The following is a 21,741-nucleotide window of genomic DNA, read 5'->3' as shown; positions in this document are numbered from 1 at the left end:
AGTGATTCAAGTCCACACACTGAGGGTCCGGGTGTCAGAGCTGCAAAGCTGTGGGTGCGTGTTTCGTCACGGACAATGTTCTGAGCTCCGTTTCCACCGTCACCCACAGGGCCTCCTGTGGAATGACAGCTATGCATGGACTCATTCATTCCACAGGGCCGAGGGAGGGAGGCAGTGAACGTGTGTGCATCTTGGGAGGTGTTGTTGTTTATGACCTAACAACAAGGCTGTGTTTGTTGATCATTAGAGCCCAAGTGCTACATAACCATGTTCTCGAGATGTGTTTCCCAGCTCCGATCACGCCGAATAACATCACGCTGAATTGCACAGCTACACAAAAACAGTGGCCGGGCCGGGGTGTCCTCCATTTTTTGCCTTTTCAAGCCTCAGAGCGCTGATGGTTGTATAAGATACTGGATCATTCCCAGAAACCCCGGGTTGACACTCAGTGGCAGGAAGAGCGTTTTTAATGTTGTGATGATCACGGGCGGTGGGCCAAAAGGCTTTGGGAGATAGGCAGGTGTGTCCTGGATACGACCTCTGGCTGCATTGTTGATATTACATCTGTGCTGCTGGATATTATGTCATCATGACTTGTTATCAAGAGCTAGGAGGAGCAATGGCTATCCACACAGTACTATGAAATAGCAGCTCTATGAAACAGTACACATCAGTACATGCAGGCTGGGACTACTGGCAAGGATTAAAAAGGGGAGAAAGGGGAAGTTCAGTATCTGTTCTCTCACCTAAGTTAGCAGGTCATGTTTTTTTTGTGTAGTTTAAATGGATTTACTGTCAAATGGTGTGTTTGAAGACTGTTGTGTTTCTGACCAATGCTTTTTTCTTCTTTCCTCCAGATGAGAACGTGAAGGCTGGCGTCCATCAAGGCCACCGCTGCACTGTGGGCAGCGCACACACATGATCACATGACTCTGGACATGGACGCGGTCCTGTCAGACTTTGTTCGGTCCACAGGGGCAGAACCGGGTCTGGCAAGAGACCTGCTGGAAGGTAAGAGACTATATACTGTGTCATCCAAACTAATATAAAGTATGACCCAATATATTGGGAACGTCTTTTTTGGTGTTTTGATCAGCTGCTCGCTCCCTTGTTGTGCCGAGGTTGCACTCAAGCAAACAGAGGAGAGGGAAAGAACAGAAGAGGAGGAGAGGAAATGAGGGCGGAAGAAAAAGAATGGAAACAAAGGAGGGGAGGAGAGGATAGGAGAGGAGAGGAGTGGAGTGGGGCTTGCGACAGCGAGCCAGCTCGCTGATTTAGAGGGGCCAGTGTGACGCTTTTACGAGTGCACTCCCCAGGGAGAGCTTTGTGCCCATTCATTGGAACTCATTGAGGAGCAGAGTGCTACTGGCACTTGTATAGCTTACATACAGTGCAGCTCGGGCAAAAAAAAATTTATGCAAAAGTGCACACAGAGACAGAAAGCTGTTCGATGGTCAGTCGAATTGGCAGAGATATCTAGAGACAATAAAAGTGATGTTTGTGTTATTGGTTCCATCTTCTCTCAGAGAATGTTGCGATTGAAGTCTCAGGCCAATACAATGTTGCGTTCCAGCGTCTGGTCAAACTGCAGTAAAGAAATGCTGAATTCCAAATACAGATGCAGTTTTGTCTACTTTACAGCAACAAAAGCATGCTGTGCATTAATCAGACTTCCCTTTGGGGATGAAATGCTTGTGGAGCGTGTGTAGTACGCGTGTGTCCCAGACATTTTGTCCTTGTATGTATAATATGCAGCTGTTGTCTACTCTGAGAAAAGAATGAAAGTGTTGTGTGTCTGTCTCTTCCTTGCCCTCAGTCATTTCTTCTTTATTTTTTTATTTTTTTATTTCAGACATATCAAAAACAATACAAAACAAAATGAAAAGCATAAAAATACAATAAACAAAATGTATGTTTAAATGACTTCACAAAAAGAAAAAAAAAGAAAACAAATGATCTGCATTGATGTGATATGACTGAAAAGGATCACGAAGAAGTATTTATTTTTTCCTCCCAAATTCTGCTTTGACACAAAGCCACAGGGGGAAACGTGTGACACTAACAGACACCAAACAAGACACTGCACTCAGTCAAAACAGGTGTGGGTCCCCGATGTCCTATTTTGAGTATTGTGCCTGCTGTGTCTCTCTGGTCATGGCTCTGCTTTTTCTCGGGATGGTGTGAGGAGCAAGCAGAAGGACAGGGTGGCAGACAGAGAAATATGACAGCGCCAGATGTGGTGCTTCCCCCTAGAGGCCAGTTTGTTTACTGACGAAAGGGTTTTGAACCTTGTGGTCAAATGTATTTAGACCCGGAACATTTTCTTGGCTAAGCGTTTTAAATGTTTGCAGAAAAGAAAAACAAGATTTGTAACCTTTAATTTAAAGATACCAGATCTGCTTTTATACTGTCCCTGTATGCAAAATCCTCCCGTGTTTTTAACTTCTTAGGGGGAAAAAAGGAATTCAATGAAGCTGTTGCGTTTCTTATAGATGGGGGGAAATGCATGCACATGCTGCCTATGAATTTATCAGTGTTCCTTTTGCTGACAAATGAAGGAGTTGAAACAATGCATTCCATGCCACACAGTAATAGTAGGCGAATGTAGAGGCATTTAAAGACCAAACATTAGGGGGGGGTCTGAGTGGCTGCGTGGCTCGGCCTTGGAAGTTGTATTCCTGGATTCCGTTGGGCTCAAGCTGTTGAGATCCATAAACTAGAATGAGTTTTGCATTGATTGGCGTGAGAGAGCAGTGATGAGTGGTGCCTGGTTTCATGTTCAGACTGCCGAGAATCACCGCGTCTGGAAGTCAGTAGGAAAGAGGACAACTTCCTGTAAATCTCTCTTATAAAAGGAGTCCATCATAGACCCTGTCATACAACCTGCAAAGGATCCCTGTTAGAAATATGGCAGGGTTTTGTTCTCACTCTTGCTGTTGTCTTCCATCACTATTCTCATTGTTGTGGTGGTACCGTCCAATCTTAACCAATAGTTATCATTCTTATGATGCAGAAGGTTACACTCATACAAAAGCACATAATTGAATTGCCCCATGTTGGATATATACAATCATAGTTGGACTCATTGTATATATATTTTTTAAAGGTCAGTAAAATGTGTTAGTATTTATTTCATCAATCAAAATGCATTGATTGTTTTAATCAATTAATTTGTCTGGCTTCCCTGCATCATACTGCAGCAGATCTTGAGCATTTTACCCCCATTTCCCTTTTTGTTAGGGTGAATACAGGCATCTTGGGACACTTTCCGAAAATATATGTCTTGTGGAAGTTTTAAGTATGATTCAAAGGTCTTTTCCCATCACATGATACCATTCTAAACAGCTTGAGATCTCTACTATACAACAGAGAAGAAAAAATAAGTCAAAATTAAACACAGGATGAATGACTCTTCAGCAAACACACATTGACCCAAAAAAAATTTTTTCAAGGCATTACTGTCATCTTGGGACACCTGTTATTGGCATCTTGGGACACTTAAAACACATCAAATTGAAGTAATAAAACAGTAGCAATTCAAATAAAAAGCACTTTAATCTCAAAGGAAGGGTGCAACAGATTATCTTAATCATTGTTGAGCTATATTGCCTAGGAAAATCAAAAAAAATGAACTCAACAAATATTCACTAAAACTACCATTGAGCTAGCTGGCAGTGCTAATGATAAATGTGATGCTATTGCTTGCTAGCTATTATAAACCGATTTTTTTTTATAATAAAAGCTATTTGGAATAATCGATTTGCAAATTTTACCATCTAAATGTATGAGGACAAAATTCCCCATTAAAATGACTTGAATCACTGTGTCCCATGATGCCAGTAATACACTGTCCCAAGATGCCAATTGGCAATTGGCATCTTGGGACAGTGACAAAATCAAATTTTTTACAGAAAATAAGATTGATCTGAACATGATTTTTTAAAATTCTGATTGACCACTCTATTACCTAACATAATATATACACATTACAAACATCCATACATGTGTTAGATTTTTATGATCTTAACATCATTTACAAGAAAACGCTATGTCATTTGACTTTTCATCGAAATTCCCTGCAATGCTGTTGAATATGGCTAGACCATGCCACCAAAAGTGATGTCATGACCACATAACCAATATTTTTTCATTCCAAACTTTCTCATGATTGGCTCAGTGTAGAATTAAAACCAGCCGCTTCTTTATTTATTCCCCCCGTGTTGTTGTGAGCTTGTATTTACTACTATCTATGGCGTAAACACACAGAGACGGCTCGGCGCAACTCACAGAGACAGTGAGCGAACAGTACTGGCTGCGGCAGCTACGTGACTGTGGGACATAGTGTAACCAACTGATTAATTTATTGACGAGGAAAAACACCACACAATAAACAGAGCTGTGCTCACATTTTCGCCAAAACACAAGACTATCTTCACTCTTGCCGAGATGACTACACATGGCGGAAATGATTCTTTCGACCAATCAAATGACGGCTCCGCCGTTTCGGCACCCTTTCAGGCGGCCAGTACCCCTACGGAGGAGTACTGAGATTTGGAGCGGCTCAGAGCGGTTAGGTGCGCTTAAACCGTACCCTACCCAACTTTTGGCAAATGAAAAGCCAAACTACCCGGACCGAACCGCTCCGATCCGACCCGCTCTACTCGGTGGAAACGAGGCATAATGCATTCTCAATGGAGAGGCGAGCGGGGCCGGGCAGAGAGAAAGCGCAGCGGGCAGGGGCGGTCTCAACGATCTCGGGGCCCGTTTCAAGACCCAGTGTGGGGCCCCCCACACTGGGTTTTTTTTTTGGTTTTTTTAAATAAATAATGCTTGTGCATGCTCACTGGGAAAATAGAAAAAAAGATTGTGGAAAGACTGATTGGTTGTAGTGCTATCCAACTGCGTGCAGTGGCATTTGAAATGCACGAGTAGGAGCCGCCCCTTGAGTTGGAAATTACTATTGATCGTCGCCAGACCCTCTATCGTTCAAGATATCAGGGTCTGGATTTCCAGGCTAGATTTCTTTCCTTATATTAGGTGAAATATTAGGCCTTTTTGGACCCTGTTATTGACACTGAGCTCTTTGACAATGTGACATGTAAAGTTACTATCAGTATTTCTGGCTTAGGGGCCCCTGGGCCTGGTTGGATGCGATTTTCTTCTCAAAGTGCACCAGATTGATGAATTTTACTTTAAAAGGTTGCAATTTTTTTCTTCCGGGGGAGCATTCCCCCGAACCCCCCTACAAGGTCCAGGGTTCCCACCTCAGTCTCCTTATATATCCTACTATAAAAAGCACTGTAGGTGTTTATGGTTATTATAGGTCATTAGACTGGTCAGTCTGAACTGGTAGCCTAATAATGGCCGAGCCCTCTGCCCCAAACATTCATTCAACATCCCATTCTGCACCATTATGTTCCTGCGCACGACTGAGGTGTGTGTGTGTGTGTGTGTTTGTGCGTGCGCGTGTGTGAGTGCGTGAACACGAGATTAACTATGGTGACAGAGTGTATTCTTATGTGTTATATTGATGGTTGTGTAACAAAGATAAGGCAAATCCTGTTTGCCACAATATAAATAGTTAGTTTATTGTAAGGGAATTTGGTGTGATTGATTTGAGGCTCCATGTTATTTTCTGTCTTATTTAAAGCTGGTTTTGCCAGCATTTTTTCTAAGCTATTTTAACGTTTTTCTTGGTAAATAGGCTACCTACACACTTTGTATTGTAAACGTCAAGAAGGTTGGCTGACTAACTTGTTTTGCTCATTTCACTATTCATCTGACAACGTTTTTTTGTCCTTAATTCTCTTCACCAGAATACACCAAATTGCTTCTCTTAAATGTTCAAATCACAAAAAAAATCTTCTGGGGGGGATGCCCCCAGACCTCCCTAGTCCTATGTTTTCGGACTTCTCACCTTTTTCATGGCTTATGAGTTTGCATGCCTGATATTAGCTTCTTTTTAATCAAGAAAAATAACAACTTTGGTATGGGTTGGAAACATAATATTTATTTGAACCACCGCACCATAGTTCAGGAATCCTGTAAAATTTGAGTAAAAATCTGGAGAGGAAAAAAATTCAGTTATTGTAAATCATAAGCATAATTTATTCTTCATATTCATAAAATGAGTTGATGTGCAATCAACCAGACCTTTTTTGTGTCATGCAGGTAAAAACTGGGACCTCAGTGCTGCTCTAAATGATTATGAGGAACTCAGGCAGGTCCATACTGCCAACCTGCCACAGGTCTTCAACGAGGGCCGCTACTACAAGCAGCCAGAGACACGTGACACGCCCACGCATGTCAGCAAGATCGACAGGCCGTGTGCGCAGAAGCAGGAGGACAATGGGCAAGGTGCAACAGCCACCACACACACACAACATTACATCCCATTCAATACCTAGCTCTAGATTTTGGATACTGTTGATACTGTCAGATATCATAATTATGTATTTATGGTGTTGATATTATGTCTAAGGTTATAAAGGCTTGAGCAACACAGCAATTCAATTTAAAAAGTTAAAATGTATTCAAACCCATTGATTTGAATTGTTTTGAATGGTTTCAATACAGAAGTAAATCCAAACTTGACAAGGTTTTGAAAGTGTAAAGAAAATATTTCAATTGTAATGCAAGAATGTGTACGGAAATTATAGAGGTATCAACAAACAAAAAGCCCTATCACATAAACTGCTAGCTGCTTCTGTTGCCTGAACATGATAAATAAAGTAGGGCTGTATTTTTATGCTGCAACAACTACTGTATAAAAAATAACCAAGCAGATTAACACCAGCGTAAATGAATTTTCTATCATATTCAAAATAATTACCCATTTTTTATCTATTTGGGATTTTGATTGGTGGATTGCAGCCATATTTGTCCCGATGCTGATATCTGGATGGGATCGGCCCTGTCCCTTTTTTCCACCACAAATAACCTCTCTTAGTCACTTCTGCTCATCCGTTTAATTCTCCCCTTCTTCTCCTCTCTAGAGAAGCGTCTGACCCGTGGGATCTCCCACGCCAGCTCTGCTATCGTGTCCCTGGCGCGGCTGCAGGTGGCCAATGACTGTACCAGTGAGCAGTTCCCCCTGGAGATGCCCATCTACACATTCCAGCTACCAGACCTCAGTGTTTACAGCGAGGATTTCAGGAGCTTCATAGAGAGAGATCTGATAGAGCAGTCCACCATGATGGCTTTGGAGCAGGCCGGTGAGTACTGCAGAATATGTAATACAATACATCCCATTACAGCACTCCTTCTCCTGCTACTACTGATATGAGATATGTAAAACAAAATAGTGTATTCTATGTTCGGATTACACTAAAATGCAGAAGCAGCAGCAATGACAAATGCCAGCGAAAGTCAGTATAACGTAAACAGTGGCGTAAAAAGAAGGTGAGACTGAGAGAAGGAGCAGAGCAGAGACGCAGCGCAATCTGGAAAGCAAGCTGACGACAACAACAAAGCGTCCGGGATCCCAAAGGATTCATCATCTCCCAGCTGAAGCTTTGAACTTACGGAGAGAAAGTAATTAGTGAAGTTCTGAATCTTCCAATAGATTTTTTCCCCCACACAGAGACTGCAGAGATCGCGAAGCTTTCCACACATTCATTCTGTTCAAAATCCGCCAAAAAAAACAATGTTACACTTTACATATATTAACTCTTCATTTCATAAACCAATCATTGTCTTAAAGTGTTTATTATTGAATATTGATTGAAGTGTCAGAACTTTAACTGGAATAACATGTGTCACAAACTTGCTGGCAAAGAGCACCGCTCAGACACTCTGATAAAATGTGTATCTGTGCAATTGAGAAAAAAATGAAATGAAGTAGAACAACCAGTTGTGTATAAGCCTTATGTTATGGCTGGATGCATCTCAACCAGAGTATGGATCATTTGAGGATATACTAACATCATTAAACACACTTGGACGTAATATATACGACACGTGCAATGTTTCATGTGTGAATTAAGTCTTAAGAAATGCTGGAGAAAAAAAAACAACAGCTGCATTTTGAGCCCATCTAAACCGAGGGGTTAAATCATGCAGAGCCTCTTCTCTGTTTACTGTTGTTGAATAAAAGATGCAGTTAGATCACCACAGCCTCTGAACAGTAAAGCAGTGTGCTGAGCTCAGGGCTGTGAAGCAGTCATTTCCCCCCTTTGGGACACACAATCAGGCAGGCAGGGCATTGATGAAGCACAAGCTGGAGATACTGTACAAGTCAAGGCTGGGGAAGAAGTTTTTTTTTATTTGGGTGGGTGGGACTGCCGTGGCATATAGCCTGTGCTAATGACTGCCTTCAAAGTTCAGCTTTCAAGGCTAATTATGCTGATTGGCCAATTGTTCTCAATGGGCAATTGGGAAATGCAGTTATATTTGAATAGCAAGGTGATGAACAGTGTTATTTTGTAAAACAGTCCTGATGTGTAATGTACGGTATATCTCATATCTAAAAAAAAATCGAATAACATCAACCAAAATGACACTAATTAGTAATTACTTAGATGTATTAGAACCAAACCTATTACAATGTCATGAATTATAAAAATAAATAAAAATAAAATTCAGAGCTACATCCTGAGACTTATCCATTTGGAGTTATTGTATTGGTGTTGTTATATCTAAGTTAGACTTGCTATAAACCTACTGTTGTTTTATTTGTATTATTATGAAATGAAAATCGTTTTCTGTTCATTTATTTTGATAGCTATTTCCCCCACCTATCATTCCTGTTAGAAACCCCACGTCTCTCTTTGAATGGCCTCAAAGTGTTTTGTTTGCCTTATACGCGAAAGCATCTTTTTTCTTCTCTTCTTTTGTAGATTATCTTCTTCTCTTTGTAGTGATGTCGTACTGGGTTGGTCTTACAACCAACATTTGTCATGTGTTTTTAATTGAAGTCAATTAACATACCACTGAATTGAAGGTCTAAATAAACTGTGTGAAGGATGTATTTTCTCTCAGTTTTGCGCGGAAAGCACAACCTAACTATATTGTACCTGTGTGCAGGTCGTCTGAACTGGTGGTCCACCATGTGCACCAGCTGTAAGAAGCTGCTTCCTCTGGCCACCACAGGGGATGGAAACTGCCTTTTGCATGCTGCCTCTTTAGGTGAGGTCCTTGTGTACACTCTACAGTATGATTCACAGGAATCCATATCCTGATTTCTTGAGCTAAGCTTTTTTTAATGCCGAGCTGGATGAGGAACAGCTGTGGACAACAGTGACACAGCTGTCTTCATAATTGTGTCAGTGCTGCGTCACAGCAGCTGAATCCAGAGGAGGGAGGAAGAAAGAAGGGGCGAGAGAGCAAAGGAAGTAAGGGAGGCCGGGAAGAAGATAACTGAGCAAAACATTGCAGGAAACGGCCAGCTGCAAGGTTTCAGGGGGGTATAACTGCGTATTCAAGTCTGTGTCGAAGGACATTGTTGACTCCCTGGTGTGAGGACTGCTAGAGAAGCCGTCAGGGTTAGAGTTATCACAGCTAATGTAGTCTACACTGGTAGCTGAGACAACCTAGAGGCCTTCTGATGAGTGATGTAGGACATTTCTAGATATGAAATGAAAAGAGCTGAGGTCATCACAGAATGGTTTGGTGCAGTTAAAGAAAATGTAACAAAGGGCTCACCGGTAGAGTTCTGCACCATCAAGGCATAAGTCCTTGTTTCAACGGACCTGGGTTCAACTCTAGTTTCCTGCAATCCTTCCCAATTTCTCTCCCCATTTCAACACTGTATATATCTGTCAAGAAAAGGTGAAAAACATCCCCCAAAAATATCACAAAAGGAAAATCTTCCACCTGTTGTTTGAGTCTTCTATGCAATGGCTATATTGTCAGTTGTATGTCCTCAGCCTAAACGTTGCCGTAACTCTGTGTGGGTCTGTGTATTGATCAGGGATGTGGGGCTTCCACGACAGAGACCTGATGCTGAGGAAATCCCTGTACACCATGATGAAGAGCGGAGCGGAGAGAGACGCTCTGAAGAGACGGTGGCGGTGGCAGCAAACCCAACAGAACAAGGAGGTCGGGAGGATGTCCTGAATGCATCGCGTCCTCTTTTTTCACTAATGAGAAACGCTACTGTATCTATATGAGCAAGTCGAAAGGGGGATGAGTCACTCGTAAAACTCTGTTAATAAGCGTTGAAGTCAGCTTCCTTGCCGTGTTGTACATTTGGATTGTTCACTGTGAGGTTAATGCACACTCTCTACGTCACCCGAGTGTGCATTAGTAGCAGTTCTGCAAATGGTGTCAAATTCTCTGCACTTTCTCTCCCTTCTCTTGATGTTCGTGGATTAAACTACATGCCAATTTATTAGAGAAAATTGTGTCACCAAAGATAGCTTAGGCAAAGAAGTAGTCCAGATGCGTCTGCTTTTAAAAAGGCCTGCGGCGTCCTAGTGGCCTTTGTTGCAATTCATCAACCTTTCTCTAATTAAGCGTGTGTTTTATCTGTTAATTTTATCGTACCACCCATTAACAGCCAAATATTACACACAAAAAACTCACATGTGCAGATGCATAAACTTGCAGGAAAAAAACCTTATAGATGCAGATAAAAATAGCAAAAAATGATTAATAATAGGAATTGAGTGGGTGAGCAGAAGCGCGTGCTTATCATAATTTCCATTGTGTATGTGTTTGTGTGTGTGTGTTTGTTTGTGCAGTCAGGGCTGGTGTACACTGAGGAGGAGTGGGAGAGGGAGTGGAACGAGCTGCTAAAGTTGGCCTCAAGCGAGCCTCGCACGCACCTCAGCAAAAACGGCAACACCAGTGGAGGGTAAGCTGCTCGACAGACTTTTATCTTTTTTTCAAAAAAGCCTACAAGACACGACATGTATTTATTACATCCCTAAAACCAGAAAGCAGACATGTCTGTCTATCATTGTATAAGATGGATGAACGGAACAAAGCATAGCGAGAAGTGGCGAGTTGTGCAGCTCTCATCCCATAGCACAGCTCTCACACACTGTTTAATGCCTTGTGCATTGGAAACACAGCACGTGGAAACCACCAATAAAACAAAAGTGACCTTCTCACTGAGATGGATTTGTCAGGGAAACTCTGTCGGACTGTTGCTCTTTCCAATTGGCCTTGTTGATTTAATAGCATCGTGGAAAGCTCTCGTGTGAGGCAGTGCCATCTTCTGGAATACTTGAGTACCAATACTTTCTGTTATAACAGCCATTTTTTTTTAAATATATTTTTTGGGCATTTTTATGCTTTATTGATAGTGCAGAGAGACAGAGGTGAAATGGGGCAGAGAGGGGAGTGACATGCAGAGAACGACCGCGGGCGGGAATCGAACCCGGGTCTGCTGCTGGGCCCGGCCCGGGAGGGGGACGCCTTACCGACTGAGCTAAAGGCGCCCCCTGTTATAACAGCCTTGACCTGAGCTGTGGGTTGCTTTGAGCAGGTGATGTGATTGGGCCCCCTCCCCCTGTTACAATATAAAAGTATAAGAGTGGTTTTATCTCATGCTACACAGGCCGTTCGGAAACTAACTCTGGTTTCCTCCTACGCACAGAAACCCTGTGGTTTGTCTTGTGTTTCCATCTTGGCTGAAATAAACACACATGCTTTGTTCAGATAGATGTAGGTATAGCAACTGAAATGGTGGAGGAAGACTTAAAGCTGATTGTGGTTATCTGCGCACACAGTCACTAATACTCATCTGAGTTTAAAATATAATGTCATGTTACAATACGTGCAAAGACACGAGCATCATTTACTCAGTTATGCTGGTGGTTTTAACCTCTCACTGAGTTTGACTGTAATACAGTAATCAGGTTAGGGATGTTAGATGGTCCTAGTGTGAGATGAGCCCCCCTAAATAGGATGAGTGGGATTTACATATTAAGAGCCTCTTTATTAGAGCCAATTTGGCAGTGTGGCTGTTTGTGTGGCTGACAACTTAATTGTTGCGCATCCTCTGGTTCCCCTGGTGGTTGCATGCCTGAGAGTTCTGCCTCTACTTTTCCTTTTTTCTTTTTTCACCCCTCCCTCCCTCCCTCCCTCTTTCTCTCTCCTGCTCTCTTTCTTTCCAACACAATGCAGGAACAGATGGATCTCTGCACATGTTGTCCTGTCTGTTAAACGTAGCCGAAGGGCCAAAATGGATCACATAAGATTATGCAGGCACACAATGAGCAGGAGCTTTTTTACTGTTTTTGGCTTCACCAGGAAATTGTCATAGTATCCCATGGTCCCACATGTATTCCATGTTTCTTTGTATTTTCCTTGCAGGGTGGATAACTCTGAGGATCCGGTCTATGAGAGTCTGGAGGAGTTCCATGTGTTTGTGCTGGCCCACGTGTTACGCAGACCCATTGTGGTGGTGGCTGACACCATGCTCAGAGACTCAGGAGGAGAAGGTAGGCTAACCGCGCTTACCCTCGCTCTTCTGTGACACAGTAGCAGAAGCACCGGACTGATATCATTTTCGATAATAAATGCTAGTGTGTGTGTGTGTGTGTGTGTGTGTGTGTGCACGCGTATTTGTGTGTGCGCGTATATACTGTACATGCATGTGTATGTATATAAGCGCAAATATGTGTATAGGATATTGATGTGATTTCACCCATAATATTGTGATGAAATGTCTATCATGTAATGTGTATGTATCGTATGTCCGGTGAGGACCCTCAGCAAGTGTAAACTGACTGCTGCGGCATCAGCCAATGGGGGAGCCTTTTAATAAACACATTTGAAATGACCAAACAAATTTATAATGTTGTTCTGACCTCATTCCAGCGTTTGCTCCCATCCCGTTTGGAGGACTGTACCTGCCTCTGGAGGTTCCCCCGAGCCGCTGCCACTGCTCCCCTCTGGTCCTGGCCTACGATCAGGCTCACTTCTCTGCTCTGGTGTCCATGGAGCAGAGAGACCAGCAGCGAGAGCAAGGTAAGCCAAAGCTCAAAGCAAGAAGTCACCAAAGCACATACTCGTAAATCTCGTCAGGGGAAAAAAAGACGATGGTGGAATATAAACCACCACCTTTTCTCTACCTCCTATTCCTAAAAAATCCTAAAAATGTCACCTGCTGCAATGTGCAAAAGTTATCGGTTGAGTAATAGTTAAGCCGTCTTTGCTTTTAACTTTGAAGTGGGTGGATGGCGAGAGTGAGGGTGAGCGTTCTGCTTGTCCTGCTCAGGGGTGAATAATGTATGAGACGGCAGTCTAATTACCTGTGATCTATTATTAAAACAGGCCAGTTGGCAGCGGGAACCAGGGACTGTCCAACATGGAGGGAAAGTGGACAGCACGCTTCTTCCTCTTTGACTTACGTATAGCATTGACCAAATCATTTAAGCCTGTTATTATTATTGTGTGTTTACATTACACTCTCTGGAGTTTCTCACAGTAGGTTGGTCTGCTTATGCCATTGTGTCTTTCACAGAAGACTGTGACTGGTTTCTGTGCCCGAGCACGGTGATTGTGCTACATTCAGATGAGGCCGTGTTGATTTTCCCTTTTTGTTGGGAGGCAATTTTTGTTTTTGTCTTGTTTTTTCCAGATGCCAGTGCCCCCACCCCGGATGCATTGCCTTTTTTTTCTTAGGTCAGAGTAACCCTTCCACGGAGTTCCTTCACTAGACAAATAGAGAGGATCTCCTTGACAACCAGTCTCAGTAGTCACGGCACTTCTGTACTTGACTCAGTGGGTGGAACTCACTTGTCATTTGCGTGGGCAGCCGGCCAACCCCATCTCCTTTTTTCTCTCTGGCAAATGCAGATACACTTGCGCAAACTGTTTCTCTCTTCCTTTCTCGCTGTCATCCTCCTTCTCTGGAGCTTTTTTTTCCTGAGCATGTAAAGTCCTATTTTCTGCCTGTAAACACCAACCTAGTTATTAAGTCTGACTACGACCACTGCAGACTAACAGGCAGACATGATTACTAACCTGCCATTTCCTGCCCTGAAGTCATTCCCTTTTTAATGCCAGCAGCACATCAAAGCCAAAACCCACTCAACAGCCTATAGCTATTCAGCACTCCTACTGTCATTTGGGTGTTTTAAATGTGGCAGACAGGGTTGTTTTCTTTTTGTCCACCAGATGGAGCATAAGTCCAACGTTAGCGCCGTAGCTTCACCATCACAACACCACTGCAAGACTTTTTTCATTCTGGTACATTGTGTCCTGTGATAGGATCAGAGTGTTTTTTTTTGTCTACAGTCTCTGTCCAGGATGTTATGAAAACACTTGTACGCTCAGCTTGCTGCATTTGTTTGTCACGTGATGAATCGTATTACACAGCAATCTGTGCTTGTCTGGTTATGTTTCTCTGCATATTTTGGATTTGTAAGAAGTAGAGTTGTATGTATTTGTTTGAAATAATTTTTTTCGTTAACATTCCTGAATTTTGAAAAACAGTGCATTGTGCAATATGGCTTACAGACAGACAGTCAGAGGGTCGGATTGACCTAATCCTCCACTGCCAATTAGGGCAGACTAGTAGCCCCAGCCGGCCCCTAAGCCCCTCACCACAATCACCACATATGGGCTGGGCCCCCGGCCTGCTGGGGCCACAGCAAACCAACCCCTTCTCTCGTGACAGTATGGCCAATGTTTAGACGCCTCAGGTGGTAAGGGGTGGCTCTCAGTTTCCCCCTCGGCCCAGCAAAGAGCATCCGAGAGCCGACCGGCCCTGTGTGTGTGTGTTCAGGTGCTAGAGGCTGGGGGTTAGAATACTGGCTCTTTTCTTCAGCCCTTTCTGTGTGGAAGATTATAGCAGAGCACCCACTCACCAACCCCCTAGTAACCTGACTCTAAATCACACTGACACGTCACGCTACTGCCCTGTTTTATGGCCTGCTTTTGCAAGGCTGCTGTGACTGTATTGATGGTGGATGGATGGTGAAAGAAAAACATCAAGGCAGGTGTGACTGAAGTCAGAGGGTTGTTCTTTTATTTCTGTTTTTCTTTGTGAGCACATCCCAAAAGATGTGGCTTTCCTGAGTAAGGCAGGGTCAGGTGAACCCAGATTTTCCTGTGCTCACTGACTGGTATGTAATGTTTTCTATCAGCCCACCGCTGCTCACCTGCTGTGTGATAATGACTGGCTCCTCAGTAGGCACGCCATGCCTTTTATCAGCTTGTTTGTGCTCCCGTGGTTAAACAACGTATGAGTTGAACTGGCCCTTAACAACATTCTGGAGGCTATTTTAAGCACCGGTCCCAATACCAAAACACTTCCAGGTTTTCTTTGGCTTCCCATAGTCAACCCTCCAACACCCATTCGAAATGAAGTAAATGGTCGTCTTTTACACAAAGACCACCTACATAACAGTGCGGTGTAAACATCCAGCTCTGGCTAAGTTCAACTTCTCTATCTATTAAAGCCACCCAGTGTATTACTCCCTGTGCCGTCAGCCTAATGAAATCAATATGGCGATGAGAATTAAAATGCTATTTGTTGTGGTTATATGTGTTACTTCAAATGGGATGCTCTTGTAATTACCACCTTGGTTCCGCTGTAAAAAAAAATCTGTGGCCAGAAAAGCTTAGGCTGGTTTATATGCACGGCTGCTGTTTACTCGGGTGAATTGGGCCCTTTAAGTCTGCAGCTGTGCGGACTGACCAAAGTCAGGAATTCCAATTTGTGCATTTTCCAGACAGTACAAATTGTTCTTGATTCTCAAAACAGAGGAAACATTGGCTCAGTGTCACTGCTGTGAATTAAAGCTTGTAATGGATGAAGTTGTCCTCTAAAAGGAAGTTTAAGAGAGAGCCCTCTCTCTTTCTGCTCTCATGATACAAGGCATGGTCTACTTGACATGTTCATTAAGCAAACACATTCATAGCAAATCAAATCACATGGATGACTGTTCATATAGGATACCTACCTCATTTCCATAAGCTGTTTCCTCAGGTGCCCCCCCACCCCTTTCTCCCCTGTCTGTATTCGGGGATGGGCCCCAAATCAAAGATGCAAGCTTAGCAATACGAGGCATGCTAGCAGCTCTGTTGCTGAGTACACAGCCCGCATACCACAGACAGCTATGATGTCATCCGTGCACAAGCTATGGGAATGGGTCGTTCAAGGACAACAGAACATGGCTGCCAACAGCGATAGTAAATACATTACAGCACACTTTAGTCCCCCACAGCTCAATTGGCAGTGTTGAATCTCTTGTTTTTGGACCGGGGCCCAAGCCGGGGAACAACAGCGCACACAGCACTTTGGAATGGCGAGAAGGGGAGGACAGCTGCATCGTGGGAGCCGGGACGCCACCTCACAGAACCTCGGCTGCCTGCTGCATGACCCAAAAGGGAACTGAGTGGGAGCCGGTGTTCTGTCTATCTTTGTGCGTTTGTGATTGGGACTCAATGTTTCTGGGCAAGAGAGAGAGTTCCTGGATCCTTCTTTCTTTTTTTCTTTCTCCCAGTTTGCAGTGCTACCATGCCCATGTTCTCAATTCATTTTTTGGGGGTAGCTATATGGTGTAAAATTCATTGTAATTTGAAGACATGACGCAAATGCAACCTTGGGATTTTCTTCCTAATTTGTCAGCAGTGCTATCTGTTATGTCATTTTCCTGAGCTGATGGAATCTGTTTGCTAAGCGACCAATGGTGTCAGATATAAATATATGCGATCACGTTAGCAGTGTTAAATGTGCTGTCGTGGGTGGGGTGTGGCTGCACTAATTCTGTTTCAAGGACTTAAGACACCACACACACTGCTTGTACCACTGGTATTTGGACAAATAGCATGCTGTATGGTGTACTTTGCCCGTATAGGCAGAGACACTCAAAAAGGAGACCCAAGAGAGGGAAAGGAGTGTTTGACTTGCAGTTTGATGGTGGGGTACACACAAGGACACACAAGGTGCCGTTGCTGCTGGTGTCTGTGTCCCCATCAAGCCTGCAGAACAGAGCAGCCTGTTGGCAGTGGAAGAATTGGTGAGGCGGGGAGGAGACTGTATCTTCCATCTGGGGCTAACAGGGAAAGGCTGGAATGTCCTGGGCCTAAACAGCCTGCCTCTCTGCTGTCATGTGGACAGCAGCCCCCACACTAGGTAGCCTGAGGAGAGCTGTCATGTGGGCCAGTGGGGTCTATAAGCTGGTCTTGCTCACACTGTTCTTTCCAAAGACAGCCATGCACTCACACACAAACAAAACGCGTACACACCCGCGCTGTGTATACTGTAAGCAAGCCTCCCACGAGAGGAAGCCCGGGTGGGTGTCTGTTTTATGTTCTGCGTCCAGTGATTAGTGTTGAACAACCTCTTCCTGCTTGTAAGTACCTGATCATATCAGTTGGATGGATGAAATTATTTAAGCACTCCTGTGCTTATTCTGTACCGGGCGCCGTGTCTGATTGCACTCTATTACTAAACCAAATCATCATGTACAGACTTGACAACTGTAGAGCTACTCGCTTCAACGTAAATCTAAGCAGCAGTGGCATCATGCCAAGGCTACCATTTCCTCTCGTATTAGCTAAGAGATGGTTCCAGTTTATCACAACCCCGGTTCCCATTTATAATAGTTTTAGTCATTATTCCTATTGGTAAAGGTAACGCTGTAGTCACAAAGGTTACTGCTGGGATTTCAGATTTCAGTGAATCAGACCACTAGAAAAGATGGCAATGAAAATAAGAGCCAATTTAAGAATACTGATGGAATCAGTCAAAATTGTGTCACAAAAGGTCCATGTAATGCTAAATCTTAACCTTTCAGTTAAGTATTTCTGATCTTTCAACTGGATTATTTATATAGTTAAAACCCCCATTTCAGCTACAACCCCAAATTGTAATTGTAATTGTGCAAAAAGGTTAAAAAGTTGGTTACACTAAACTACACAGACAAGTACAGTAGCTCAGAGAACCAGGCTAGAGACCAGTCTGTGTTATAAGAGGCCCTTCTCCGTCTGAAGGAGTCAGTGTGAGTGACACACTCACTGGTCACGGCTCCTTCTCTGCCTAAAAAATGGATGGCAGATAGAATTCACCCACAGTATACCTTACCCGATGATGACGGACATGTGGGATAATTAACGTGGCATTATTCTAGTGTGTGTGTCACGGTACGGTGTCCCTTTAGCACCCCCTGGGTGGCCTTGTTAGAGAATGGAATGGCGTGCAATGTCAAGTTCTGTGGTAAAGCTAGACCAAACTAACCTTCTGATAATCTCATCTCTTCCAGCTGTTATCCCCCTGACGGACTCGGAGCACAAGCTGCTGGCACTCCATTTCGCCGTGGACCCTGGCAGGGACTGGGAGTGGGGGAGGGACGACAATGATAATACCAAGCTAGCAAAGTAAGTCCTGTGTAGCATATCACAGCATGTTGATGCTTATCAACAAAGCACACAGAGACGCTGACTACAAAAGCCATGAAGGGTGAGAGAGTAGAGGAAAAACTGCACTCTAAGGCAATTCTGTTAGTCTACCCACAAGGCTGCATGTGGGGGATTTAACTCTGATTATGGGCTCCGGGCTCAGGTCAGTTCAAAGAGTGAGCAGAGAGAGAGCAAATTGTGAGTCACGTCAGTCATCCATAGGGTTTCCCAGGAACGGCCTCACTAAAGCAGCAACACCCTTTCTGAGTTTAGCAACGAGTTTATGTAAGGGTTTCTGTTTCACATTCCTGCCAGTCAGGGGGTTAGCTTAACTTTAACAAGCTGCAGTATGAACCATGCAGAAATAGAGAGAAAGGATGCTGAAAAAGCCACTCACTAATACCATGTATTACCCTAATGCATTGCAGGCATGGTTTTTAATTTCAATAAAAATGAATGACATGCCATTAAGGTTTAGGAAATTTTTTTGTCAATTGTCAACTCCTCGTTGCTTAATGGTGGCTCCATGTTGGGGCGGCAGTGGCGAAGTGGGTAGGGAGCTCGCCTCTGGTGTGCAGGGTCGGAGGTTCGATCCCCCGTCTCCCCGTCACATGTCGAAGTGTCCCTGGGCAAGACACTGAACCCCGAATTGCTCCCGATAGTTAGCTTAGTTAGCTTAGCACCCTAGTGCTAAGCCTACCCTGCGTGGTAGCTGCTGCTATCGGTGTATGAATGTGTGTGTGACTGGGTGAATGTGTACAAAAAACAATGTAAAGCGCTTTGGGTCTGTGATAAACGGAGATATAGCGCTATACAAGTCCATTTACCATTTACCATGTTCTCCCTCAGTCTCATCTTATCCCTGGAGGCCAAACTCAACCTGCTGCACAACTACATGAATGTAACATGGATCCGAATTCCATCTGAAACTAGGGTAACTACGTTTTCTCACACTTGTGTCCTGTTTGTCATGGTTAATTAAGCCCCGGAGAGACTCCGCCTTTCCAGATGTTCTGTAGACCACAGAGTCCATCAATCAGTTGTATTTACTGTCAGTAATAATCCCAGACATTCATGTGTTTATACTTATTATGAATCATCAGCCAACAATGTTCTCTTTAAGAATGTTTTTAAAAGCTCACCACTTTTAAACTAGACATGAATTCTGAATGATCCATTCAACCTAATAGTTTGGAAAATGTCCCGCAGACATCATTTGCATGTGCTATGTTCTGTGTTTCTTTCTTCATTGCTGTATGTGTTTGTATCTCTGTGCAGGCTCCCCTGGCTCAGCCAGAGTCTCCCACCGCCTCTGCAGGTGAGGATGTCCAGTCTCTAGCTGAGTCCATGGACTCTGACCGTGAGTCTGTTGGCAGCAACTCTAACGTCAACAACGGCAAGCCCAGCAAGGAGAAGGACAAGGACAAGCAGCGCAAGGACAAAGACAAGAGCAGGACCGATTCTGTCGCCAACAAACTGGGGAGCTTCAGCAAAACCTTGGGAATCAAGCTGAAGAAGAACATGGGAGGTCTGGGCGGCCTCGTACACGGCAAAATGAACAAATCGAACTCTGGCTCAGGTCGTGGTGGAGAGAACGGAGGGGAGAAGACCAACAAGAAGAAGGAATCTAAAGCATCCAAGGGAAGCAAAGAGGAGTCGGGCCACTCGGCCAGCTCCACCTCTTCTGAGAAGACCACCAGTCCCTCCCCGACCGACAAACCCTCCAGCTCCTCCCCCACAGAGAGACAGGACAGTGCAGGCAGAGTCTCCGGGGACAAGAGCCTGGAGAACTGGAAATACAGCACCGACGTCAAGCTCAGCCTCAACATCCTGCGGGCCGCCATGCAGGGGGAGCGCAAGTTCATCTTCGCCGGCCTCCTGCTCACCAGCCATCGACACCAGTTCCACGAGGAGATGATCAGCTACTACCTGACCAACGCCCAGGAGCGCTTCAGCCAGGAGCAGGAGACCAAGAGGAAGGAGACGGAGAAGAAGCCCCCCGCCACCACAGCCACCAACGAACCGTCGCTGAAGAAGCCCGAGCACGAGAGTGTCTTCCAGAGGGAAAGGTCGGACAGCTCGCCTCCGGAGAGCTGCTCCCCTGTCCTGCCCCACCACACCCACTCCTACAGCCACAGCTCCCAGCAGCCCCCGCTCAGTCTCAAGATGCAGGGCAGGAACAGTCCCATTCCTGCCGCCCCTCTCGTCTCCGTCCCACTCCCTCCTCTCACCCCGCCGACGGCCTCCCACCATGTCTCACATCCAGCCCCTGCGCCTTACTCTTCCCCCAGTTTTTGTGCTAAGAGACCCGGGCCCGTTCCCGTGTCCGCGCACTACAGCCATACACCGCCCATCCAGAGGCACAGCGTGATTCACTTACAAGATGTCAACATGCAATCCTCCATCTTCCAAGATGACCCCTATAAGCCCTTGGTGGGCACCCTAAAGACATGCGCCACCTACCCCCAGCAGAACCGCACACTCTCCTCCCAGAGTTACAGCCCCGCTCGCCTGTCGGGGGTCCGCACTGTTAACACCATAGAGACACTGTCGTACAACATGCCCGGCGAACACAAGTCCCACACCTACACCAATGGGTTCAATGCGGGGGACATTCAGGACTGCCTGGAGTTTGCGGATGAGGACAACACGTCGCACACCTGGCTCAACCAAGACAAAACCAAAGGGCGGAGCTCTGGAAGCCCTTTGTACTGCTTTCAGCAGCGCCGCTGCAAGAGGGAGAACTGCTCCTTCTACGGAAGGCCAGAGACCGACAACTACTGCTCCTACTGCTTCAGAGAGGATCTAAAGCGCAGGGAGAGGGAGAGCAAAGTGCAGAGGCCTGCATAGCCATCACAGCCACTTCAGCCACTTGTCAGTAAAGCCACAGGAAACTTGAGGGAACTACACCATCTGCACTCTGCATTTAGAATAACATGGTGGAAAACATTTTCCTATTTTGTTGAAGAATGCTCTTGTATTCCTGTCACCCTTCCCTTGTTAGTAAAGAGTGTTACTTTATAATGGGGGAAGCAGAATTTGAAACAGTGAGCAGCTTTGGCCAGAAATTGTGCTATTATTTTTCTGTCTCATTGAATTTAGTCTTTTACTTGTTTTAGAGTAAAAGCCATCTCTCTGTGATGTAACTTTCTGTATGTGAGGGAAAGTTTTATTTTTCAAAGTACAAAAGATTTGCATCTCATCAGGAGGGAACATTTTAGCTCTTTGAATCAGTTTGAATGCAATACCTCTGCTTGGTTCTTTAAAATCTCTGTGGAAAAATTTGTAATTGTTTTTGCAATCAAAAAGAAATTTAATGGGAGATTAATATTAGACTTTAAAGCAATAAATTCGTGATTTTTTGCTACACATTCTCCCAAGTTTGTCTATGCACCAATAATATAGTTACTGTAGGTTAACTGTGTCTTGTAAATTGTAAAG

General features: G+C 44.4%; 1 protein-coding gene across 2 annotated transcripts in view; it reads left to right on the top strand.

Annotated features, from left to right (window-relative positions):
• Positions 1 to 21,266, top strand: part of otud7a (OTU deubiquitinase 7A) — a 41,606-nt gene extending 20,340 nt beyond the window's left edge. Inside the window, exons 3-13 of one of the 2 annotated variants that reach the window (XM_080027085.1) lie at positions 858 to 1,011; positions 6,172 to 6,357; positions 6,996 to 7,214; positions 9,025 to 9,126; positions 9,911 to 10,038; positions 10,683 to 10,795; positions 12,262 to 12,389; positions 12,769 to 12,918; positions 18,165 to 18,279; positions 19,150 to 19,234; positions 19,579 to 21,266. In XM_080027085.1, coding sequence (XP_079883211.1) covers positions 927 to 1,011; positions 6,172 to 6,357; positions 6,996 to 7,214; positions 9,025 to 9,126; positions 9,911 to 10,038; positions 10,683 to 10,795; positions 12,262 to 12,389; positions 12,769 to 12,918; positions 18,165 to 18,279; positions 19,150 to 19,234; positions 19,579 to 21,150 — 2,883 coding nt within the window. In that variant the 5' untranslated portion in view covers positions 858 to 926 and the 3' untranslated portion in view covers positions 21,151 to 21,266. Of the gene's footprint in view, positions 1 to 857; positions 1,012 to 6,171; positions 6,358 to 6,995; positions 7,215 to 9,024; positions 9,127 to 9,910; positions 10,039 to 10,682; positions 10,796 to 12,261; positions 12,390 to 12,768; positions 12,919 to 18,164; positions 18,280 to 19,149; positions 19,235 to 19,578 lie in introns of those variants that run through there. The other variant, XM_080027086.1, reaches the window with a different exon arrangement.
• Positions 21,267 to 21,741: the final 475 nt, after the last annotated feature.

Source organism: Ammodytes marinus (assembly GCF_949987685.1).
Source record: "Ammodytes marinus genome assembly, chromosome: 5".
NCBI lineage: Eukaryota > Metazoa > Chordata > Actinopteri > Uranoscopiformes > Ammodytidae > Ammodytes > Ammodytes marinus.
Note: the sequence above shows the minus strand (reverse complement) of the source record. Positions and strands in the feature narration are given on the sequence as shown.